Source organism: Agelaius tricolor, unplaced genomic scaffold, assembly GCF_023055355.1.
Source record: "Agelaius tricolor isolate 1412-34295 unplaced genomic scaffold, bAgeTri1.0.p SCAF_37, whole genome shotgun sequence".
Lineage (NCBI taxonomy): Eukaryota > Metazoa > Chordata > Aves > Passeriformes > Icteridae > Agelaius > Agelaius tricolor.
The window spans coordinates 1,641,057-1,663,455 of record NW_027269297.1 but is presented as its reverse complement, the minus strand read 5'-3'; the positions used below and the strand labels follow the sequence as shown (position 1 = coordinate 1,663,455).

Sequence of the window (22,399 nt, the reverse complement as noted above, 5' to 3'; positions counted from 1 at the left end):
CACTGTCACCCTCCAATCCACTGTCACTTTTGGAAATCTATAAATGTTGGAGTCAGAAAATAAACTTCCCTTTTTTCACCTTGACAGCAGCGGTGTGTGTGCTTGTGTTATGTCCTGTGACACAGCATCTCTTCACCTCCTCTTCTCTCCCTCTTTACCTGCACAGGCTGCCACATCCTGGCATGGCGAATGTCAGAGCAGGTTGTACTGGGAGGGCACAGAAACACCAAACTGGGATCACATTGCTTTAGGAAGAGTTTAAGACACTGCCTCTATTTTTAACAGGTGGGAGAGGTGTAGCACAAGGAGCTAACCAGGGGTAGAGCAATGTGGCCTAATTATGCAGGGGCATGGACAGACCCCTTGTTCCAGCTGTTCCCAGATGTTGGCAGCACCCAAATCATGCCCTGTCCCAGGGGCACTGAGGCCACAGGAGCCCTCCTTACTCATCCCCTCACCCTGGGGCTCTCTGGCCCCTACAAACCCTCGTTTGCCTTTATCCAGTGCCATAAGCATCAAACCTGGAGGAGCAGCTGCCCAGTGCCCACCACAACCCCTGAGCCAATCCCCAGTCCCTGTCCCATCCCATTTTCTCAGTCCCTGACCAGCCACAGGTAGTTTTGAGTTGGTAAAACCAGATTAACACACAGGAAAAGGAAGTTCAGATCCTGGTTCAAGTACTTTAGGCAAATTTCCTTTTTCCACCTACGTTCCCTGCATTATTTAACAGAGGACCTGTGACCGTGTTCAAAGGGGTCCCAGGATGAGGGAAGAGATGAGGATCTGACTCCATGTTTCAGAAGGCTTGATTTATTATTTTATGATATATATTATATTTAACTATACTAAAAGAATAAAAGAAAGGATTTCATCAGAAGGCTGGCTAAGAATAGAAAAAGAAAGAATGATAACAAAGGCTTGTGACTTGGGCTCTCTGTCTGAGCCAGCTGGGCTGTGATTGGCCATTAATTAGAAACAACCACATGAGCCCAATCCCAGATGCACCTGTTGCATTCCACAGCAGCAGATAACCATTGTTCACATTTTGTTCCTGAGGCCTCTCAGCTTCTCAGGAGGAGAAATCCTAAAGAAAGGCTTTTTCAGAAAATATCCTGGCTACAAGGAGCAGCATCATTTCCTTGGCTGCCCCTTGCACACCTTCACCTGCATCCCCCCACGGTAGAACCCCCTCAGATGCCTCTGCAGCACCTGGCATTCTGCTTTGCTGACCCTGCAGCCAGTCTCTGAGGTAGAACCCCCTCCTTTGATGCCTCTGCATTCTGCTTTGCTGACCCTGCAGCCATCTCTCCATGCCCTGGCACTGCAGTCCTGACCTGGCAGAGCAGCTTGTGGCTCTCCATGCCCCCAGCACTGCCACTCACCCTCTGCAGACCCTTCCAGCACTCCTGGCTGAAGGACTGAGGTGCCTGCAGCACACAGTGGCTCTGCTCCTCCCAACATGCACCTTTCATGTTTAATTCAGCAGCTGCTTTAGTTAATCTATGTTTTAATAATTCATCCCTTCCATCTTAATTTTGGTAGTTGTTGAAAATCCCTAATAAAACATTTAGGGGCTCTTTTACTGGAGCAATGGCATGATTTACTTGATGGAATCCAGTCTTTGATGTCCTATCTTAATTCCCTCCCTCCCACCGTGCCTCAATCCTGTTTATCACTGTGCCGGAGGTAAGAGGTTCTTGTCGAGTTTTGTAGCACTTGAGATGCTTGGTCAGTGTTAATAATTCAGCTGCCCCACACAGCTTAGACAGATCTTGTAGCAAAACAGCCTCTTCCTTTTATTAACAGCTCCCTCTGCCACCATGGACAGGGAATTGGGCTGGGATGCAGAGCAGAGGGACCAGGCTGAGCATCCCGACCTGGCAGAAGCACCAGGAAAACTTCACAGGTGCCAACTGCATTGTTGGGAGAATATACAGCCTTTTACAGGGCTTGTATTTCATCCTCTACAGCCCGAATGGGGAAACATGCTGGGTTTCTGCATCTGTAATTGGGGAAGAACAGATGGTGGAGGCACAGTTGGAAGTAATACGGCCATTAAAATAATCTATACAGCTTGTAATTCCCCTCATGTGGAGACTGAGGAGGGCCTGCCTCTGTCCCAGTGCCCACCCAGGCTGCAGGAAGGGTGGGCACAGGTTTGGGCTTCTTTCTGTTGTTGGGATGTTTGGGTGGGTTTTGGTGGTTTTTACTATTTCCCTTCACCTGGGATGCTCCTCTTGATCTGGGGAGGCAACATCTGAACCAGAGCTGCTTCCACTGGGTAGTATTGAACTCCCATGTGCCACGTGGAGCACATTTGCTGCCCATATCACTCACTTAAAGCAACTTCTAGCTTTAAACATGTCTTAATCATAGAAAAAAAGCAGGGGAAAGTCCCAAGCACTTCAGAGAGATCAGGGCATGTCCACAGTTAAATTTCAAATGGAGATTATGTGAGAAAGAATTATGGAAAAAACCCTTGTGTTGATTGATGAAAATCAAAACTTCTCAGGGGAACACACAGGCTTTGACCTCCCCTCTGTCACCTGCAGGTCCTGAGAGTGATAAAATGTAAAATAAGAGCAGGAAAGTTGCCCAGAAAAGCCCAAATGTACAGCCAATATGTGAAAATTTATGTCCTTGTTCTGCTTGATGTAGGTCATGGTTTCAGAGACCTCTATGCCCTCCAAACACCCCAACCACCACCTTGCTTGGTACCTCTTGATGGATGAAGCTTTTCCTCTAGGGTTTGATTACTGCTTTGTGGCCAATTGTTTTTCCACACAGTCATACTATGGAAAAGGTCCTACTTCAATATAAAATTGAGAAAATGGGTGAAATCTTAAAAAAAAAAAATCACACTGGAAGGTGTAATCCCCTCCTGCTCAGACCCAGAGGCATTCACAACCTGATTGATGGAGGGGAGAGGAAAAGGGAATTGCAGCAGCATCCCCTGGCCCTGAACCCAAGCACCCCAGGTCCCTGCTTCCCTACAAGACCTCCCCAGGCAGGGCAGAATGATTTTCTCAGGTCAAAACCTCTCTGTTGGGCTTAAAATCTTCCTTGTACTCACAGAGGCAAATCCAAATGCAACCTCTCCAAATCCTTACTCTGCTCCTGGAACACAAGGGAACCAGCGGGACGTTACCTTGGCAGCTGGCTTTGCTTTATGAAACTGTAAATATATTTTTTTAATGGGCTGGCGGCAAGAAAGATGTGTTTCCAGGCTCAACAACATCCAAAATTAACTGCAATTCATTTCAGGAGGGGAGAAAGGGGTGGAGGAAGGGGGAACGCAAGCCTGAAACCCGCAGAATGTAAAAGCCTTGAAAGAAATTGCCAAAAATCCCCTGCATCGCTGCCTTCTGGCTCTGGGAAAGAGATTAAAAACCTGAGCAGCATCAGGCTGAAGCAGACGTCACAGAGGCCACCCCGGGCCATGCTCATGCTCACAGAAGACTTTTCCTCATTATTATTTCCCAGCCTTTGGCAGCACAAAGCTCTGCTCTTCTCCTGGCACACCTGAACCAAGCAGGTGCTGCTGCCTCTGTGACCAGGGATTCCCATCTCTGCAGGGGCCTTGGGCATCTCTGACTTCAACATCAGCATCTCCCCCTTCTCCTTGTGCCAGAGCATTTCTCCTGATGTCCCTTTGTTAGCCCTGGTGCAGCTCTCTGGCACCTAATTTGAGTGACCCTTTAGTGACTAATTTAATTACCCCGGCCCACAAACTGACAGACAGCTGTTAAAAATGGTTATTGCATTATTAATACGCTCCAGTAATTTCCCATTAAAACTATACTGTTAATAATTTTTTCCCCCTGTATTTCTTCCCTCTTAATTAGTCTATTTAAAACTTTGAAGGAATATTCTTTTTATGGTAAATGGGAGCATCGAGCAAATTACATTTTTGATTGAATACTTCTGTGATAGGCCAGCAAATAAGACCGTTGAGTTGTTAATTATTGTCAGAGTTTCACACGATGCCTGCTAATGAGGCAGTCAATCTTCTCTGCCATTCCCAGAATATTAATGGAAGCCACTGGTATTGATTTTGTCACTAGGAAAGGTGGGCACTCCTCCTGTTTGGGGGATTTCAGTGGGGATCTGCATTGGGAGGGGACACTGAGGGGACCAGAGACCTTGGGATGGGGTCAGGGTGGAAGCTCTGGAAGGTCTTGGATGTGCCAAAGGCAGCTCGAGCAGCTCATGGACCCAGCAGGGGGGTTTCACATTCCCACAGGGATCAATCCCATCCACAGGCACACCCAGGCAGGACGAGTGACAGAAGGTCCCTGTCCCCTCCTTCCCTGTCTACCTCTTGATTTCGAAGTATATCAGATTCACCCCTTATCTTTCTGCCATAAGACAATTTTTTTTTTCCTTTTTTTAAGGAAAGGAAAATACCTGATCTGTCTGGACTTCAGGAGATAACTCGACAGAGCTGTGCACGGAAGTTATGAGTAAAGCAACGTGGATAAGGACTGACATGAAACCACGAGGTGGCCCAGAGACTGTACAAAAACAGCCTTTGAGTTGTGCTGGGAGATGTGACAGGGAGCTTTTTGTACCATTTCTCAAGCCCTTTGGGCCCTGATCCTGTTTGATTTTCACACTAATGATCTCCCTGGAGAATGGAGGAGTTTGGCAGCAAAGTCTGTCCGTGTTGAAGTCAGAGGGATTATTGCCCCCACGAGGCTCCCAGTGCCCAGCTCAGAGAGCAAGAGCAGGATGGGGCAGTGCCCAGTGCCATCCCCAGTGCCAAGGGCATCTCCCTGCCAGCAGCATCTTGGCCAAGCCAGAGGGAATCCTACCAAAAAAAGATTTTGTCACAGGATAACTGAGCCTGATTGAGGTCACCCACCCCAGAGCTATGTATGTTCTGGCTGCCCCATTAATTCCATCCCCTGGGTGGGCACGGATCTACAACTCCCTGAGCTCCTTGGCACATCTGTGCCATTGAAAGGTGCCACAGGTGTCCTGCTCCTGCATCCAAAGCAAGGATGAGCAGCACAGACCCTGCTCCCCTTGGGCTGGGGAGGCTGTCCCTGGGGCAGAGCCCACCCACACCTGTGGCCACATCACCCTGAGCTCATCCACCTGAGAATTATGGGGCTGACCTTGCCAGCACTGTGCAGCACCAAGTCCAAGCAGAGCCCTGGATTTCCTAAATAGGTCACCCAGTGTGGTGTTGTGAGGTTCCCAGGATGAGGTGAGATATGAGAATTTGACTCCAAGTTCTCAGAAGGCTGATTAATTATTTTATGATGTGAGATAAGATATATGATATGATATGATACTATATTATATATTAAAACTATACTAAAGAAAGAGAAAGGATACATCAGAAAGCTGGAAAAGAATGAATAATAAAAACTCGGGACTGACTCAGAGTCCAACACAGCTGGCTGTGATTGATCATTAATTAAAAACAATTTGCATGTTTGGATAAACAACCTTCAGACCACATTCCAGAGAAGCAAAACATGGAGAAGCTGAGGCTTCTCATCTTTCCAGGAGAAGAAACCCTGGGATTTTTCAGAAAATATCACGGTGACAACCCAGCCCTTGCTGTTGGGTTTTATTTCAGTGGCTTTGCTCGGGGGCAGTGCCTGTGTGGGCGCTTGACCCCAGACCTGCAGGGATGATGCTGAATGCAGACACTGTGCTGGCCCTGCAAACCAGCTCAGCTCCCTCTGAGCTGCCCCAGCCTTCCCAGCCCAAATCTCCCCCAGCCCTGCTCCCACTGGGAAAGCCAGGACAGGCTGGATGAACCTTGCAAAACTCTAAAGTCCATTTTAGCAGGTGAGCTGCTGACACAGGTCATGCTGTCACAGCTGCTGCCAGAGGCCAGAGCTCAGGGACATCACTGCAGCTGCTCCAGCTGGGCTTTGCACAGCCAAACCCACCCCCTCCCCAAAAATGAGATTGTTTGGGCTATTCTGGGGATGCTCTGCCTGACCTGGTGATTCAGGGCTTTAAAGATGTGTGTGTGTGTGTGTGTGTAGGAGAGGTGGTTGGAGTGTCTGTGGGAAGGCTCCCAACTCCCTGCATGCCCTGTCAGCCACAGCTGCACAGCTGGAATGGCACCAAGAGACAGGGACAGATGGAGGACAATGTCCAGCCTCCACAGGAGCAGCCTCCCATCCCTCCATTCTGAGGCAGGATTTTCTGTGCTTTCTTTTCCACCCTGGAAAGCAGCAGATTTGCATTGCTGCCCCTCAATTATAGGTGGTGTCCCCCCACCCAGCCACCCCTGCTGTTTCCAAGCCCATCTGCTGCCCACTTGTGCTTTTTTTAAGCAAGCCAGGTGCTATTTTTACTGCAGTGAAGTTTTCCATACTAAAAGCTCCTTTTCTTTTCCCTTTATATAAAGCAAGCTTCAATAATTCCTCGGGGTCCACTTCCAACCTGGTATTTTATGATTCTGTGAAAAGAGGAGGTTTCCATTTATAATGAATTGCCTGTGATGCAGATCCCAATTTTACCAGGAAGAAGGGATCCTGTAACCCTCTTGAAAAGCCATGAAAAGCCCTTCAGGTCAATAACACTGCCAATGCTATTCCTCTATCAGTATCACTTATCAACTGTGTTCAGGCAAAAATTATGGCTTTTAACCTACAAAAAAGCCATTTTAACTCCCTGATCTGGTCCTGAGGTGAATCAACACAAACCCAGGAGTGCTCCTTCCCCTTGGACCCAGCTCCCAGCACCCAGGCAGGAGACTGGGAGGGGTTGGAGTGTGAGCCACCGTGGGCAGGGGGGCTGGACAAGGTGATCTTTGAGGTTCCTTCCACCCCAAACCACTCTGTACTCCTGTGATTCCATCAGTTGATGAGCCATTTATCTATCCAATCACAGCTTTAGCAAAACTCTTTTAAAACTCCTCAACTATGGCCTCAGAGAACTCACAGTCCAAACCCAGAGCACCCACAGTGAGAACTAACACCTCCAGCTCTGGCCTGTGTTTGATACACGCTGATTAAAAATAAAAAAAAAAATAAAAAAAAAGAAAGGAAATGTGGACTGAAGAGAATGAAGAGGCTTCTCTCTGCAAAAGCTCAGTGCATATTTACACAGCATCCTGCCTTAATGCTCAGCTGCTTCATTTGTGTCACTCTAAGCCCTGGGCAGAAGCAGGGGAGTATTGAAGAATGAGCTGGGGTTTCATTGTGTGCTGCTGGGCTCTGCACAGCTCCCCACGAGCTGCTGCTGCTGGGAGAGAGCCCCGTGGCAGGGCTGGGATGGATGTGGGAGGCAGTGACAGGGGGACAGGAGGGAAAGCAGCAGCAGGGGACACTCCCCAGCCTGGGACAGACAGACAGGACAGCTCTGCCCTACACATAAGGTGAAATATCAATATCTGCATGCAGGCACCCAGCCCTGTGGCACCTGGGATGAACTGTGCTGTGCACTGCCCAGATCCCCTGCTTGCAGGAGGCAGGGGTAGGTTCTGCCCCCAAAACTCATCCAGCTGCTGAGCCAACACTCCTGAACGTGTCCTCTCACCATCACGTTTTCTGAAAAATCCCTTCCCCACGATTTCTTCTCCTGGGAAGCTGAGAAGCCTCAGAGAAAAATGAAAACAATAATTATCTGATTCACTTCTCCTGTGTTTTGCTGTTTTAGAATGTGGTTTGGACATTGTTTACCAACTGGTCATTGTTTGATTGGTTTCATGGGAATTGTTTTAACTTAATGACCAATCATGGTCAGGCTGTGTCAGACTCTGGAGAAAGAGTCATGAGTTTTTCATTCTTATCTTTTAGCCTTCTATCTGTATTCCTTCTCTAGTCTTTAGAATAGTTTAGTATATTATATTAAATATAATATACTATACTTGTAGTAGATATACTGCAAGGACATATACTTGTATATATACTTGTATATATATATACAATATATATTGTATATATATTGTATATATGTATTGTGTATATATATGTATGTATTGTATATATATGCATATATTGTATATATGTATTGTATATATATATACAATATACATACACAATATATATATTTATATATCATATAAATATATTTATATATAAATATATATATTTATAATGCATCTTTTATATAATATATAAAATATATTAATATAATATAATATAATATAATATAATAATAAATTAGCCTTCTAAGAACATGGAGTCAGATTCCTTCATTCCTCCTCCATCTGGGGAACCATGAAAATCCCACAGTGTCCCAGTGCAACTGGGAGCTCTTCATCCACGGCAGGGCTCCCCTGCAGCCTGCTCCATATGAGCCCCTTCTGTCCCTGTGCTGGAGGTGAAACAGGCACTGGATAGGTCACACACAGACTGTGCTCCATCCCCATCCCTCCTGCCCAGCACTGCCAGCCCAGCCTGCCCTCAGATCAGCCCTGCTGGAGCCCAGCCCTGAGCGTGGCACAGCCTGTGGCAGAGGGTCCCCAACTGCACCCATCTAACTTTTGATAAAAGGCACTTGGTTGCAGTCAATAACATCTCATAATATCAAAAACACTGCAGGAAACATCAAGAGCTGAATTGATTATGGCACAGTAATTCTTCAGGCAGTAAAAGCAGGGCAATTCCCAAGATGGGATTATTTTTTTGCAAGGCTTCACCTAATTTTCTGGATGTTATTTTCCCCCCGCTCACTCCCCAGCCCTCCTTCCAAACCTCTTCAGCTTTGCACTGCTCTTTGATTTAGTCCCTGAAAACAATATTTTGCTTAACACAGTTAAGTTTCCCATCCAAGTGCCTGGGAAAGCATCACCACCCCCCAGATTGCCAGGATTGAAACATGAGCAGCAGGAAAAAGTCAAGGAAGATTTTGCTTTTGGCTCTGCAGTCAGCAACCCACTTTGGGGAGACTGGAAAAAGCCCTGACAAGACCTCAAAACATCTAAATCAGAAAAGGAGACCAAATGCACAGACCAAAAGGGGAATGATACAAAACCTGTGCAGAGTGGAGGCAAAGGGCAGTGGATTTTCAGTCTGATCCAGCCTTGACAAAGCATGAAAAGGTTTTGTGGGCCAGTGGGCAAGGCCACACAGGACACACCATTCCTGCCCTGTGCAACACTGGCATTGCCTGTAAGCCATGAATTGAACTTCTTGTTGCTTCTAAACTCATTTTGGAGCTGATTTTGCTCCTTTGCCTCAAGGTGAGAGGGCCAGGGAGGGTCTGCAGAGCCTCTCTCCTGCATGTGGAAAATGTGGAATGAGAAGGAGCAGCACAGCACGAGCAAAGTTACTCTGAGCTGCCTGGAAAGTGCTGCACTAAAGCCACAAAGGCCATTTTTTCCTAATAAATCACCCCAAGAGCCAGGGTGACATCCTGAAGTGCAGAAAATCCCTGGAGGGCAGCAGCCAGAGCAGCGGGGCACTGCAGTGAGGAGTGGAAACATCACCCTGGCTCTGCTGCTGAGGAGCAGGAGCTGAAACCAATTAACTTCACTTGTCTCCATGGAGCACAGCCCTCCTGGGTCACTGGCTGTGCCCAGCCCTGGGGTGACAATCAAACAGGAGCTTTGCCCCTTGGCCTGAGCTGCTGCTCCTCATCCCTCCACAGTGAGACCACGCTCCTCTGCAGCAGCACCTGCATCCCCTTGTTGCCTTCAGCAATTAATAAATCCCCATAAAAATCAGCCTGGAGCTCTCTCTTCCATGGTGCAGCATATCCTGGCAAAAAGGAGTCTGGGACTCTCCCTGAGCCCACAGCCCTTTCCAAGAGCCCTTTCCAAGCCTGCAAGGGACAATATCTTCTTGCAGTGCCCTCAAAGAAGGACAAAGCTGCCCTGCTTGTGTCCATCTCCATTCCTGTCATCTCCACAGAGGTGGGTTTTCCTCCCTGGCTGTGGAGCCTGTCACAGGTTCCTGGCACACTCCCAGGAACATTTTGGCTCCACTGAATTTTATTAGTTTTGTCCTCTGGCTGAAGTGATCCAGCAATTGTTACAGGAAATAAAAACAGGAAAGGAAGAGTAGATCCTATCCACATCAGGAAGGTTTTAGGCAACTGAAATCTCATCAGAACTGGTTTTTGGACCAGTTCTTTCCACTGATTTGGTTAAGAAATAACTGAAGAAAAGGCATTTCCCAGTGTCACTGTCCCACCCAGGCACCATCCTGTCTGGGCCAGGGTGGGAGCTGCCTGGTCCTTCCTCCTGCAAACCTTCTAGTCTCTTTCTCAGGCAGGAAATGCAAACAAAAGCAAAGGTAATAAAACTCAAATAAGGATAAAAAATTGTAATTCCAGAAAAATAGTACAGAGAGGCTGTATAAAGAGAGAGGCCAAGGGGCTGTGCTTTGAACAGGCAGCTACAAAGCACACTCCAGCCGCTGGTTAACAGAAAGCAAAGGCAGTGACATAAAAAACAAATAACAACATCAAACAGGGAGGGAAAAACACCTTTCAACACAGGAACCCAAGGTCTGATTTTGCTACCTTGCATCACCCTTTTTGCTAAGCATTCAGAGTGTGTTAGAGCCCAGCCTCCCCCTCCGAACCCTCAGCACCAGTGCTTGTCTCAGCCCTGGCAGGATCCTGCATGGATGGGTGGATGGACACACAGCTACAACAGCAGATCCATATGGAGAATGTGGAGAAGCTGCAGAGCCCAGTGCCAAACCCTTCTCTGTGACAGGAGATCCCAGAGACATCAAAGGGAATCATTCTGGGTGTGAGACAGCGTTTGCAGATTTGGCAAGTGTGGGGTATTTTTAATTGTCTCAATAAACATATAAACAAAATCTGTTCACTCACTGGGGCTTTTTTCCCTCCTGGGCTCTGCAGCACCATGGACGACAGGAACTGCAATCACTCAGCTGCCAAACTTGTAGCTGGTGCTCCCTGTGAAGCATTTGCCCACGAGCCAGGCCCAAATTTACATCCCCTGTCCCTAAGAGGTTTGATCATTTTCTGTGCAGTTTTATGGCTCAGCATTAAGACCTCAAAAACGCAGTGAGTTCACACAGCAGAGCACAGAGAGTATAGCTCAGCATTATTGCAGCAGGAGTTACTAAAAGCCTGGTCTGAGGGAAGGCTGAAATGTTCCCTGGATTCTGGGCATGAAGGATGCCAAGGCTGCTGATGGACCAGGACGAGACAGCTTGAGGGCAGCAAAATTCCTGCACTGTCCCAGAGGTGCTGGCTTGATGCACATTTCAATTCTGACCTGCCCTGGATCCTTCCTGGGTGATTTCAGCTCCATTTGTTGGGGGGAGGTTCCCCTCTATCCCCATCACACCCCTCCCCTAATTCTCCTCTTTTGCTGCTCACACCCCTCGGTGGCTGCTGCAAGATTACATCTCCTTTTAGTCCCCCTGTGGCCAAGTGAGATGCACCTGACTCTTCTAACCTGCTCTCATAAATCACACTGGGAGGCAGGGAGGAGGAAAAATCCTGGTAAGCAGCCAGGACAGAGCTCAGTTGACAGCTGCAGGGCAGGGGCTGATGGCTGCCTCCCTGTAAAGCATCTGTCCCTGCTCTCCAGAGGATGAGGCTAAAGCTGCCTCTATACCAGCGTTAAGCACCAAAAGATGCTTCTCCACCACTTTCTGAGAGACAACACAACCCCCCATTCTCATGGGGTGATAAGAAGCACAGGCCAGAGCTCAGGGATGTTATCTGTGGGGATGAGGGTGTCTCTGTGATGTGCACAGTAATGAATTGCCCTCTCTGCAGAGATGAGTAAGTTGTGCCTGCTGATGCAATGATCAATTTGCTCCATCATGCAAAGCTGTCCATTCATCATGGCCATGGATTGCAGCCACTCACACCTTTTCATTGGCCCCAACGGAGCAGGAGGCTCTGCAGGAGAGCCACAGACCCCTGATCAGGAACAGCCTGGAAAAGGGGTTTCTCCTCTGCCCCAGCCTCCTAGCTGAGGGTCCCCATGGCACTGAGCACCCAGAAATCACACCCTGCTCTGCTCCAGGGGGGCAGCAGAAAGAAAAGAAGGGGAAAAAAGATCAATTTCCCATGGCGTCCCCTGCACAAATGGCAAGAAGAGCTGGCAGGGTGCCCTCTGCCTGCTTGCCATATCCCACCCCACACAGACCTCCTGACCTTGAGGGATGCTCACCTGCAGCTGCACCCACTCATCCGTGCTCCTGCAGACCAGCAAGGAGGTTAAGGCACAGACAGATGAGTTTTGCTGCTGCAAACAGCAGGGACAGCAAAGCTGTTTCCACACTCTCCAGATACCTTTTACCTTTCTCATCCACTTCATTTTTCATCCTCCTCCACTCCCAGGGAGCCTCACACCACAGTGATCACCACTGACTTGCAAAATCACAAGTGCCCAAATCACTGCAAAACCCCTTCAAAATATCACTCAAAATGCCTGTAAGGCTGGGGCAGCAGTGAGGCTGCAAGAGCACAGCATGGCTGGGCTGGTGAATGCCATGGGCAGGGAGAAAAAGCCTTGCTCCCATCCTTGACAGAAGATGGGACTCTGAGGGCACAGAGAGGGGGAGCCGAGTGTTCTGCCTCTGAGAGAACTGAAAATAAAAATAACAAACAAATAAAGAAAAAGTAGAAATAAAAAAAATCCAGTTGATTGCAGTTTGGCAAAGAATTCAGAGAGCAAAGGGGCACACTTGGGAGCAAAACGAAGATAAATCGACAGCGAGTTCAAGAGAATTCATTCTGCTGCTGAACACTTGTCTCTCCATCAGGACATCTCAAAGGCTTGTCAAGCGAAGGCAAGGCTTTTATTTGTTTCTATGGTTGCCATAACGATAGAGCTGTATGTCATGTCAGGCAGCAGCCGAGGCTCGTGCCTCTGATTTATGGCTGCTCAACAGAAATTATCAACTTTTCTGCAGAGCGGGTGGCACACTGAACCGTGACCACTGGGAGTCTGCCAGTGCCCTGCTCTGCCCCCAGGGCTGCCTCTCCTCTTGGTCCCCCACAGCTCTGTGTGTGCCCCAAGGGATGCTTTTATTATCCCCTGCAGAGATGTTTTCATTATCCCCTGCAGGGATACTTTTATTATCCCTTGCAGGGATGCTTTCATTATCCCTGCAGGGATGCTCGCTGCTGGGGCAGCAGGACCTGGCGCTGTGGCTGTGGGTCCTTCCCATACACTGCCACAATTACAGCAATTCCTGACCCACAGGACAAGCTGCACCTTCCAAAGGCTCAAACAGAAATGGCAAGGTGTCCAGGGAAGGTCAGCAAAAGGATTGAACACCTAACAGTAATTTGTTTAACAAAATGTTATAGACTACTGGGTTTAACAGCAGGTTATGGGAGAAATACAGGTAAGAGAAAAAGATGGGAAGGGAAACAAAGAGGGGTCTTGAAAAGCAAGCAAGACAAGGTGGGACTGGGATGTATTTCTTGTCCTGGCAGGGGATGTGCTGCCAGGGAGCCCAGGCTGTGGGGACAGCCCTGCAGCACTGCTGGCCAAGCTCATCTGAACAGAGACATCGCAGTGAGCGTGGCTGTCACTGTCCCAGGCTGTGACTGATGCCATCCTTGTGCACAGGATCAGACTCTGGGGTCGAGGAAGGGATGCTCAATATGGTCACTGATAAATTATATATGCAAGTTTCATTAACTCTAAGCACTCTCATTCCTAATTTATGATGCACAGCCCTAAAACCTCCAGCACCAAGTTTTGCACACTGCTGTGTCCTGTCCCCTAAAGCCCCTGGAGCATCCTGAGGGGGATGTTTGCACGAAGCCTGTTGGCTCCTGTTTTCTGGAATTTTCTCTAATGACTTGGCTGCAGCAGGGGAAGGTTTGGGCCCTTCATGCCCATCCACCAAAGTACAGCTCATTGCACTGCCCAGCAGTGAAACACACAGAGAACAGCATTGGAAGCAGCATTTCCCCAGAGAGCTGCTGAAAGGCCAAGCCTCACCTGTCCCTCTGCATCTCAAGCATCTTCATAAAAACACAAGACCACATTTGAACCTTTAACCCGCTGAGTTGTAAAGACTTCATCGCTTGTTTTCTCCAAAGCAGGCTTTCTGCCATTTCCCTCCATTAAACTCTTCAAGGCAAGTGACCCCAGAGCCAAAGGTGTCAGACTAATGAAAGGTCTGCAGGAATGCAGCACGCTCGTTATTACAGACACAGGAGGAACACAGCACTGAGCCACCACCACGGTGACACAGGACAGCAAACAGGGCACAGCTGTGCTGCAGCTGGTGGAACACAGCCTGTGGCAGGGACATGGGGCTGTGTTAAAGCCCAAGCACTGCAGGTTCAGGAGGAGTTTCTCCATTGGAAAAGGGTTGTCAAGCGTTGGAAGGGGCTGCCCAGGGAGGTGGTGGAATTCCCAACCCTGGAAAAATTCAAAAAGTGACTGAGCTTGGCACTCAGTGCACTGGTCTGGGTGACAAGGTAGGGATTGATCACAGGCTGGATTCAATCCTTGAGGTCTTTTCCAACCCAAATGATTCTGTGATTCACCTGCAGGAGCTCCCAGCATGGAGGGACAGCAGTGCTGCCACAGTCCCAAAGCCAGGAAACCCCTTCAGGCAGAGGGAGGGATGGCTGTGTTCCAACACCTACACCTTGGACCACCTGATGTGCTGGATCACCACCTCAACATCTGAACCACCAAAACTTCTCCCCTGAGAAGCTCCTTGAGTCAGTCCAGAGATAAAGCAAAGAGGCTGCAAGATAAGCAGCTCTGAAAGTCTTTCTCATTGCATGGAAGCACCCAAGAACCTCAGAAGAAGGTTCCACCCACCCTGGGGTGCTGAGGATCCCAAGCTTGCAGCTCCTCATTTGAGAACTGTTTCAGTTCTAATGTAGAAATAATAGATTGCTTTTCACTTCTCACTGTATCTGTGAAACCTTCCATAATTCAACATCAAATATTTATTATTGCGTTTATTAAAGTTTTAATAATTCAGCAACTCCTGTGTGTAAGATACAAGTGCCGTGAACTCACACCTCCCATATTCTACCTGAGCCACTCCAATATTTATACCTGGAACTCTCAGTTCAGGTTCCATTTATGAGGGGAGCAGGCAACAGCCTTGTGCCAAAAGCTCCCCTCCTCCTGCCTGGCATTCATCCATCCCAACAGAGACTTTTCCACAAGGAGCAGTGCCCAGAGACAATTACTGCACTGGAGCAGAAAACAAGCTTCTGAGCCTCTACCTTCACTGAGGCACTTTTAATGAAGATGTGAAGAGGAAAGAAATAAATAATGTTCTCTTGGCACTTTGGCTTGGAAAATGTTAGCATAAACCCCTTCCTTTCCCAAATGAAAAGCAGAAGTTGTTGCAGACAAGAAAAGCAACAGGCTTAAAAGAGCCAAACTGTGATGGATATGTACCACTGTCTCTTTTCACAGGAAAAGGAACAAGCACTAATTAGCAACAAAACCACACACACTTGGAAGTGAGGACACCTTGGATGCCAGTCCTGGCTCTGCCATAGCTTTTGTAGGCACTTACTTCAAGTACAGCCCTGCCAAGATGATGGGACAGAAGAATGGAAATCCATTCCTCATCACTTTGGGGAAAGACAAGACAGAAGGGGCTGGGGGACACAAGGATCCTGCTGGTGCCCAGGGAGATGATTCATAATACAAGCAAGGATTTTCAAGTCAGGAAATTGTGTCTGGAGTCAACAGGAGAAAGCAGCAAGAAGGAAGGGAGGGAGGAAAGGAGGGAGGGATGGAACATGGAGTCTCCCTAGCACCCAGCAGTCACATGCTCGATCTTAATTTAATGGGAGAGAGGGCAATACACACTAAATATCTTCAGAATTAAACCCTTATAATTTACAGTTATACACTTGTAAACCAGGCCAAAGAGGATAACCACCACCAAGGTGATCAACAAAATGTCCAGGCATTCACTGAACTCCAAAAAGGAAAAATAACCGCTCTAATTGTGTAATTATTGGATGAGCAACATGGCCTTTCACCCTTCATGAACATCCCAGCAGATATCAATGCCAGGTGGATGTGATATAGGTATGGGTTTCAGAAAGATGACAGCCCCTCCATCCCAGTAAATACATCCATTTAAGCATTAAAAGCTAACATTACATTTAAGCCGCTCTCAAATTGCCTTGCTACAGGTTCCTACTAATTCACCTGCCTGTACTGGCAGAATTCAGAGTTACACACTCAGGCCTGGCCTAGACCCATCAGCCCAAAGAGCCTGGAGAGCAATCACATAGATTTCTTATTGGAAGGAAATTAATCAAACCTATCATCACAGAAATTACTGCATCCTCAATAACAATTTAAAGAGCAGTGTAGGCACTCAAGCATGAAGAAAACGAGAAATCTGCTTCCTACCTGACATCTGCTGGATCTTCAGTCACCAGAACATCTGTCTTGCAGCTGGCAAGGGGATTGATGGAAAGCTCCACGGGGGGCACCACGAAGCTCTTACTGACTGGCAGCCACAGCCCTTGACCCAAGCTGTAGGTGGACCTGGGCAAAGGAAAAATAAGTCACAAGGAGCAGAGTGTCCACAGGGAATGGTGGCCCTCCACTGTGTGCTCAGAAGGCAGAGCAGTGGTGGCACCATGAGATAAGTCAGTGATTTAGCCACAAGGGAGAGAAATGACTTGAGATGTGACAGGAGAACATAGGGATGGGAAAAATCTTCTTTTTATTCCAGGAGGAGTTTCGGTACATGCTGTCCTCACATTTGCTGAATGGGCAAGAGGGGAACCCTTCTCTGCCTGCCAAACATGGACAAATCTTTCAGGTCTGTCACAGCCAAATGACACTTGCCCCATCACCAGCACCAGAATGGGCTGGGATTGACCAAAAGGTTGAACCCACTGGGATGTCCTCATGGCTCTCCCTTCCCAAATATCCCTTCTGAACCCTCCTCTGACTCACCTGAGTATCTTCTCTGGTGCCTGCTCTCCCGTGACCAAGTCATATCCCCGCTCCAGTGTTGTGTAGGGCCAGGGCCTGGCAGGAGAGAGGGCAGAAGCAGCTGAGCACATCCCTGGGCTGGGCAAGTGGCACAGTGATCACCCAGGGGGAGGAGAGCTGGGTGATTTCTAACCAGGCACCGCCCTGTCGGTCAGGGCAAGATGCCACAAACGGAGGCCATTTTCCGTGGGAAAAGAAGACATTTCCCCAGGCTCTGGGGATCAGTTGAAGGGTGATCTCTGGGGCTCTAAGGATTTGCACTAATACTTTCCCTACTTGCAGGGTCCTACTTGCTGGCAGCTTTAGTTTTGGAGAAATCCAGCAAAGTTTGCCAATTTCCATGCTTGGCACTGCCCTATCAGACAGGGCGTGTGGCCGCAATCAGAGACGAATTTCATGGGAAAGAGGAGTCGTTTCCCCAGAGTCTGGGCATCAGTTGAAAGGTGGCATTTGGGGCTCTAAGGACTTGCAGGGTCCTAGTTGCTGGCAGCTTTACTTTAGAGAATTCCAGCAAAGTTTACCAATTTCTAACCAGGCCCTGCCCTGTCAGTCAGGGCGAGATGCCGCAAACCAAAGCCAGGGCAGTCCCCCCCCTCCAGCCCGGTGTCCCCACTTGCCCCTCGCTGTGTCCCCACTCGCCCCTCGCTGTGTCCCCACTCACCCCTCGCTGTGTCCCCAGTCACCCCTTGCCCAGTGTCCCCACTCACCCCACGCTGTGTCCCCACTCACCCCTCGCTGTGTCCCCACTCACCCCTCGCTGTGTCCCCAGTCACCCCTCGCTGTGTCCCCTCTCACCCCTCGCTGTGTCCCCACTCACCCCTCGCTGTGTCCCCACTCACCCCTCGCTGTGTCCCCAGTCACTGCGCACACACAGGTGCCGGTGCACGGGGTCCGGCGCGTACCCTTCGTGGCAGCTGCACTCTCCTAGGACAGAGCAGGCAAGGGTGAGATGGCTCTGTCCCACAGGCATGGCAGTGACTGCAGAGTCAGGCCCTCCTCCCCTGCTGCCCTCCTCTGGAGCACTTTGGGCTCCAGATGTTATAAAGAAAAAATCTGTCAATTTTTTTTGGGGGGGAAAAAAAAAGGTTGCAGAACCAGTTACAGCAGTTGCGGCCCAGGTGAAGTTCTACATGTTTGTTATTGTAATCACCGGTCATTTTTGCTAATTGCTCCTTTTGTATCCGGTAAGGCCCTGCCTGAGGCTAAGTTGATGGCCCTTCAAGGAGGAGGCGACATGAAGGGAGGGGGCATCGGAGGATGCAAAACAACCTCGAGACCAGCATGCCATGGGAAGAAACCCATCAAACTTACCGAAAAGACCCCCAAAACAACGAGCCAATACTGAATTAAGAAATTAGAGTGATGTCTGGACGTGAGGAACAGAGAGCCGAGCCTGCAGAGATGCTGAGAACCTTTGTTGCCCCTCGCCCTGAGCAAGACCTCATCTGGAACCAAGACCATGAGCCTGGAGCGCAGGTGCCTGTCCTTGTAGTGAGGACGGTGTTCTGAATTCTGTCCTTTAGCTTATTGCATTCGATAAAGGCAGTGAAGGGAGTAAAAGCCTCCTGCCCTGTTAATTTCACCAGATACCCCCAAGAAGTGTGGAGAAGGATTTGCACTAATATTATCTGTACTCGTCTCCCTGGCTCTATTCTCCCTCAACCTCCTGGGAGGCCCAGAAAACTTTACACCAGCTAACCCACTCGTTGCCCCTCCCCACATCAAACCCAAAGGAGATGTGGAAAGCTGTAAGAAACCCGTGGTTTTTAGCCACGTTTCTCTTCACAGAGAAAAGCAAGGCACGATTCTTCCCAAGATTATTTCTGGGTTTCACATTCTCTGAACTTCAGAGTAAGGAAAAACAATCCTTATCTCATTTGCTGTGCCTGTGTTTGTGCAAAAGTCGAATGCAATGTGGAGATTGTTTACCCAAAGTGATGGTGTTCTGTTTCCTTGGCCTGTCAGGGCCAAGTGTGTTTGTGTGTGTTGGGACTGTCACTGACAGTCACGAGATTCTGGGCAGTTGAGTGCTTGGCACATTCAGTTTAGATGTAATATAGTGTAATATAGTATAGAATAATATTGTATAATTAAGTAATTAATTAGCCTTCTGATAAGATGGAGTCAGATGCATCATTCTCTCCCCTTGTTGGGGGCAAAAATATCCACTATAGGAGTTGTTCTGAGGGAGGGGATTACACAATGCAGCACCCACAGCAGCTGGGGATGGGGTTTCCTGATGCAGAAGGTCTGTCCTTAGCCCATGTTCCTGTGCAGTCCTGCAGCCAGGGGTTCACTCCTCAGCAGGGATCTTGACCTTCCAGTGCCCACCCTGTGCAATGCCCAAGGTGGGCACCACAAACCCATCCCACATCCCCTTCCCAACTCTGCTCTGCCATCTGGCACCAGGACGAGAGAGCAGAGTCTCCTGCAGCCCTAACTCCCACTGAAAGGTGCAGAACCCCCAAATTCCACCCTCCCCAGACAGTTCCCATGCTGTGTCCCCATCCCACAGTGAAGGGGTGCTCAGCCCTGCTCCCCTCTGCTCCCTGACAGCAGGAGAAGACACTTCCCACACCAGAAACCCAACCACACTTGGCCCAAATTGATTCAGTGTTTGGTAGAAATACATAACCCGGAGCAAGAAACAGCAAAATCAAAAGATTAATTGGATTTGCACGTGGAGTTTCTGCTACAAGCTGCTGCCAGTGTTCCCCCCCACCCTCCCCTCCTCTCCACATCGTGCCTGACAGTGCAGCAAAGCTGAGCTGTAAACACAGCTGAGGAGGGGACATGGGGAGGATGCTGGGGAGATGGGGACCCCCCTCACAGCGGCAAGGCAGAGTGGCAGCTTACCTGCATGCTCCTCCTTAAGCAAGTTCTTAAAATGCCTCACAAGGATTACAGTAAAGAGCTTTATTGTCAGGAGGGAGCGAGATGGGGATTCAACCACTGAGATTTTTGAGGAAGAGACGCCTGGGAAGGGAGAGGCAGCAAAAAAAGGAAAGAGTGGGGGGAAAAAAGAGACGGCTAATGATGTGCTAAAATGCAACAGCACCTTCATGAAATATTCACTGCCTCAAACGCGTCTAATATTAAAGATTAAATGTCCTGGGATTTGTCCTAGCGACTTGGAAGCACTGATTTATGATCTGTCAAAAGCTGCTAACCTCATGATTCATAACAGGAGCGGCAGGAACATTGCTGCTCCAAAGGGAAAGAGCTGGGAGAGAGATGGCAGCGCTTGGCCCTGCTCAGCTCTGCCCTGCCTGGGGGCTGGGGCGGTCTCAGTGCAGGAAAACACAGGTCCTAATGGCTCCATCAGTGATTTTAAAAAAAGAAAAGTTATTTTTTCCTTGGGTGCTTAGTACGCAAGTTTCCCCAGCCGTGCTGTGGATCATTAATTCCCGGCGCTTATTACATAACAAATATGTGCTCTGCAAATGAGAGACATCTCAAAGTGCTTGCGAAGCAGAGCTGGGAGTCTTGGGGCACTGGCTCACTCTGGGCTCCTGCCACAGAAATTAGAGCGAGAAAAGACAAAAACACCAACAGAGGTCAGCATCCCATGGCCCAAACCCTTCCCCACATCTATGGCTGGGGGTGCTGGCTGGGGAACCCCCTTGCCACGGTGCAGGAGGGTTTTTTTGCCTGCTGGCTTGTTTATGGCTCCTTCAGTTTGGCATCAGAAGGAGGAACTCTATCAACCAGGGGAAATATTGATTTTATCGACTCCAATCCTGGACGTTCAGCAGCTACAGCCAGTGCTCAAGACTTTATTGGGAGGTTTATTGGGAGGTTTATTTCAGTAAGTGAGAGGGCAAGTGGTGCCACCAGCTGGGGAGGAGATCCAGGGCAGGAGAGAGTGGGGATCAGGTTTCCACAAGTTTCCCAGGGTGATCTACACCCCTTGGGCAGGGTTTTGGAAATTGGATCGGACAGCTCCCAGCACGGGATCAGCTGAGTGCTGCAGTCTGCTGGAATACAGAGGACTCCATCACCCCAGGTCAGGTGTTTTAGGATCCATGCCTCTGTCAAGAACCATGAACTGACAATTAGTGGGGCTTCCAAAAAATTTCAGCAGAACCTGCTGTGCTCTTACAGGTTCTCAGGAGCTTTTGCCCTCTCCCCAACAGCATCCACCTTCCTTCTTTGGCCCCCCAAACCACTGTTATTTTCAGTCTGTCCCCATCCTTCCCAGGGACAATGCTGAGCCAGGGAGGATACTGAGCTTGGCTAACCCTCATGGAATGAGAAAGACCTGATAAAGTGTCTGGAGTGGGGGCAACAGGGTTTCCACACCTCTAAGCCCTCTTTAGTGTACGTTTTTCAACATGCTGCTAAAATAAATCAAACCATCAAAAGGCCAAACTAAAGAGGTTTTGTTCAAAGCAACCGCATCTGAGATGGACACAGTTAACCACTCAGCCCTGCTGCAGCTGAGTTAGGATTCAAGCTGAGCTTGAAGCCAAAGTCAACCAAAGTAACCAAGTTTGACAAGTAAGTGCACCTGGAGCTGGATGCAATTTCCACAGGTCCTGCACCCACCTCTGTGCAGTGTTCAGTGGCTGCAGGAGCACCAATGAATCAGCATCTAACAACCCCCAGGACAAGAATGCTGCTCCCACTGCCACCACCCTGCACCCTGCCATGCACAGTCCTTCCCCTGCCTTTGAATTCAGAAGCCACAAACCAGGTTGGATAATCCATGGCAGTAATTCAGCTGTTACAAAGGAAGGATCACTGCTCACTAAGTATAAATGAGGGCAGGTCCCAGTGCTCAGCTCTGGAGGTCCAATATTGTATTTCCAGTGTGTTATTAAACAGGTGGAGGGTTTAGCTCTCTCTCTTTTTTTTTTTTTTTTTTTTAATAGAAAAGCTGGAAGTTGCTGAACTATTCCTTCACTACACTCTGCTTCTGCTGGAATGGGGTCTCACACTACACCCACACCCTCCCTGCCCATCCCCACAGGGCCTGGGAGCAGCAGAGCAGGGCTGCAGGATGAACCATCAGCCTGCCAGGATAAGCCTGTTAGCCTCATTATGGAGAGAGTGATCCGTGGTGATAAGGCTGCAAGAATCCCCCTAATCCACCCACCCAGTGCACAGCAGGAATGGAGGCTCCCAGAGTCCCTGTGCTCCCAGGGATGCTGCTCTGTGCTGTCTCTGGCACTTTTAAGGGGCTGGGGGAGCTCTGGGAGTAGTGGAGCAAAGCTGCTGCTTGTCAGGCTTCTCTTGGCACTGCTGGTGTCCGTGATTCCCCCCTGGCAGCACCTCCAGTGCTTACCAGGAGCTCACCCTTGTCCTGCAGCAATGCCCTGCTGTGCCAGGGCTGTGCCCCAGTGCACAGGACAAGCCCAACCCCAGCTGGGGTGGCAGCCTGATCCCAAAGGCTGTGGGGTACAAACACACACCTTGCCAGCTGTGTGAGCATCACACAAACACACTCACACCTGTTTCAGGGCTGCCTCTCCCACCCAAAGGGATACAGAGCTCAGCCACAGTTTTTGTGTCCACTCCTGTCTGGAGACA

General features: G+C 49.0%; 1 protein-coding gene across 1 annotated transcript in view; it reads right to left on the bottom strand.

The window, feature by feature from the left end:
- ASTN2 (astrotactin 2) overlaps nt 1–22,399 on the bottom strand; it is a 351,565-nt gene that overhangs the window by 182,356 nt on the left and 146,810 nt on the right. Inside the window, exons 8-10 of the mRNA XM_071453747.1 lie at nt 17,707–17,791; nt 16,829–16,903; nt 16,274–16,411 (exon numbers count right to left, since the gene is read on the bottom strand). Coding sequence (XP_071309848.1) covers nt 16,274–16,411; nt 16,829–16,903; nt 17,707–17,791 — 298 coding nt within the window. The remainder of the gene's footprint in view (nt 1–16,273; nt 16,412–16,828; nt 16,904–17,706; nt 17,792–22,399) is intronic.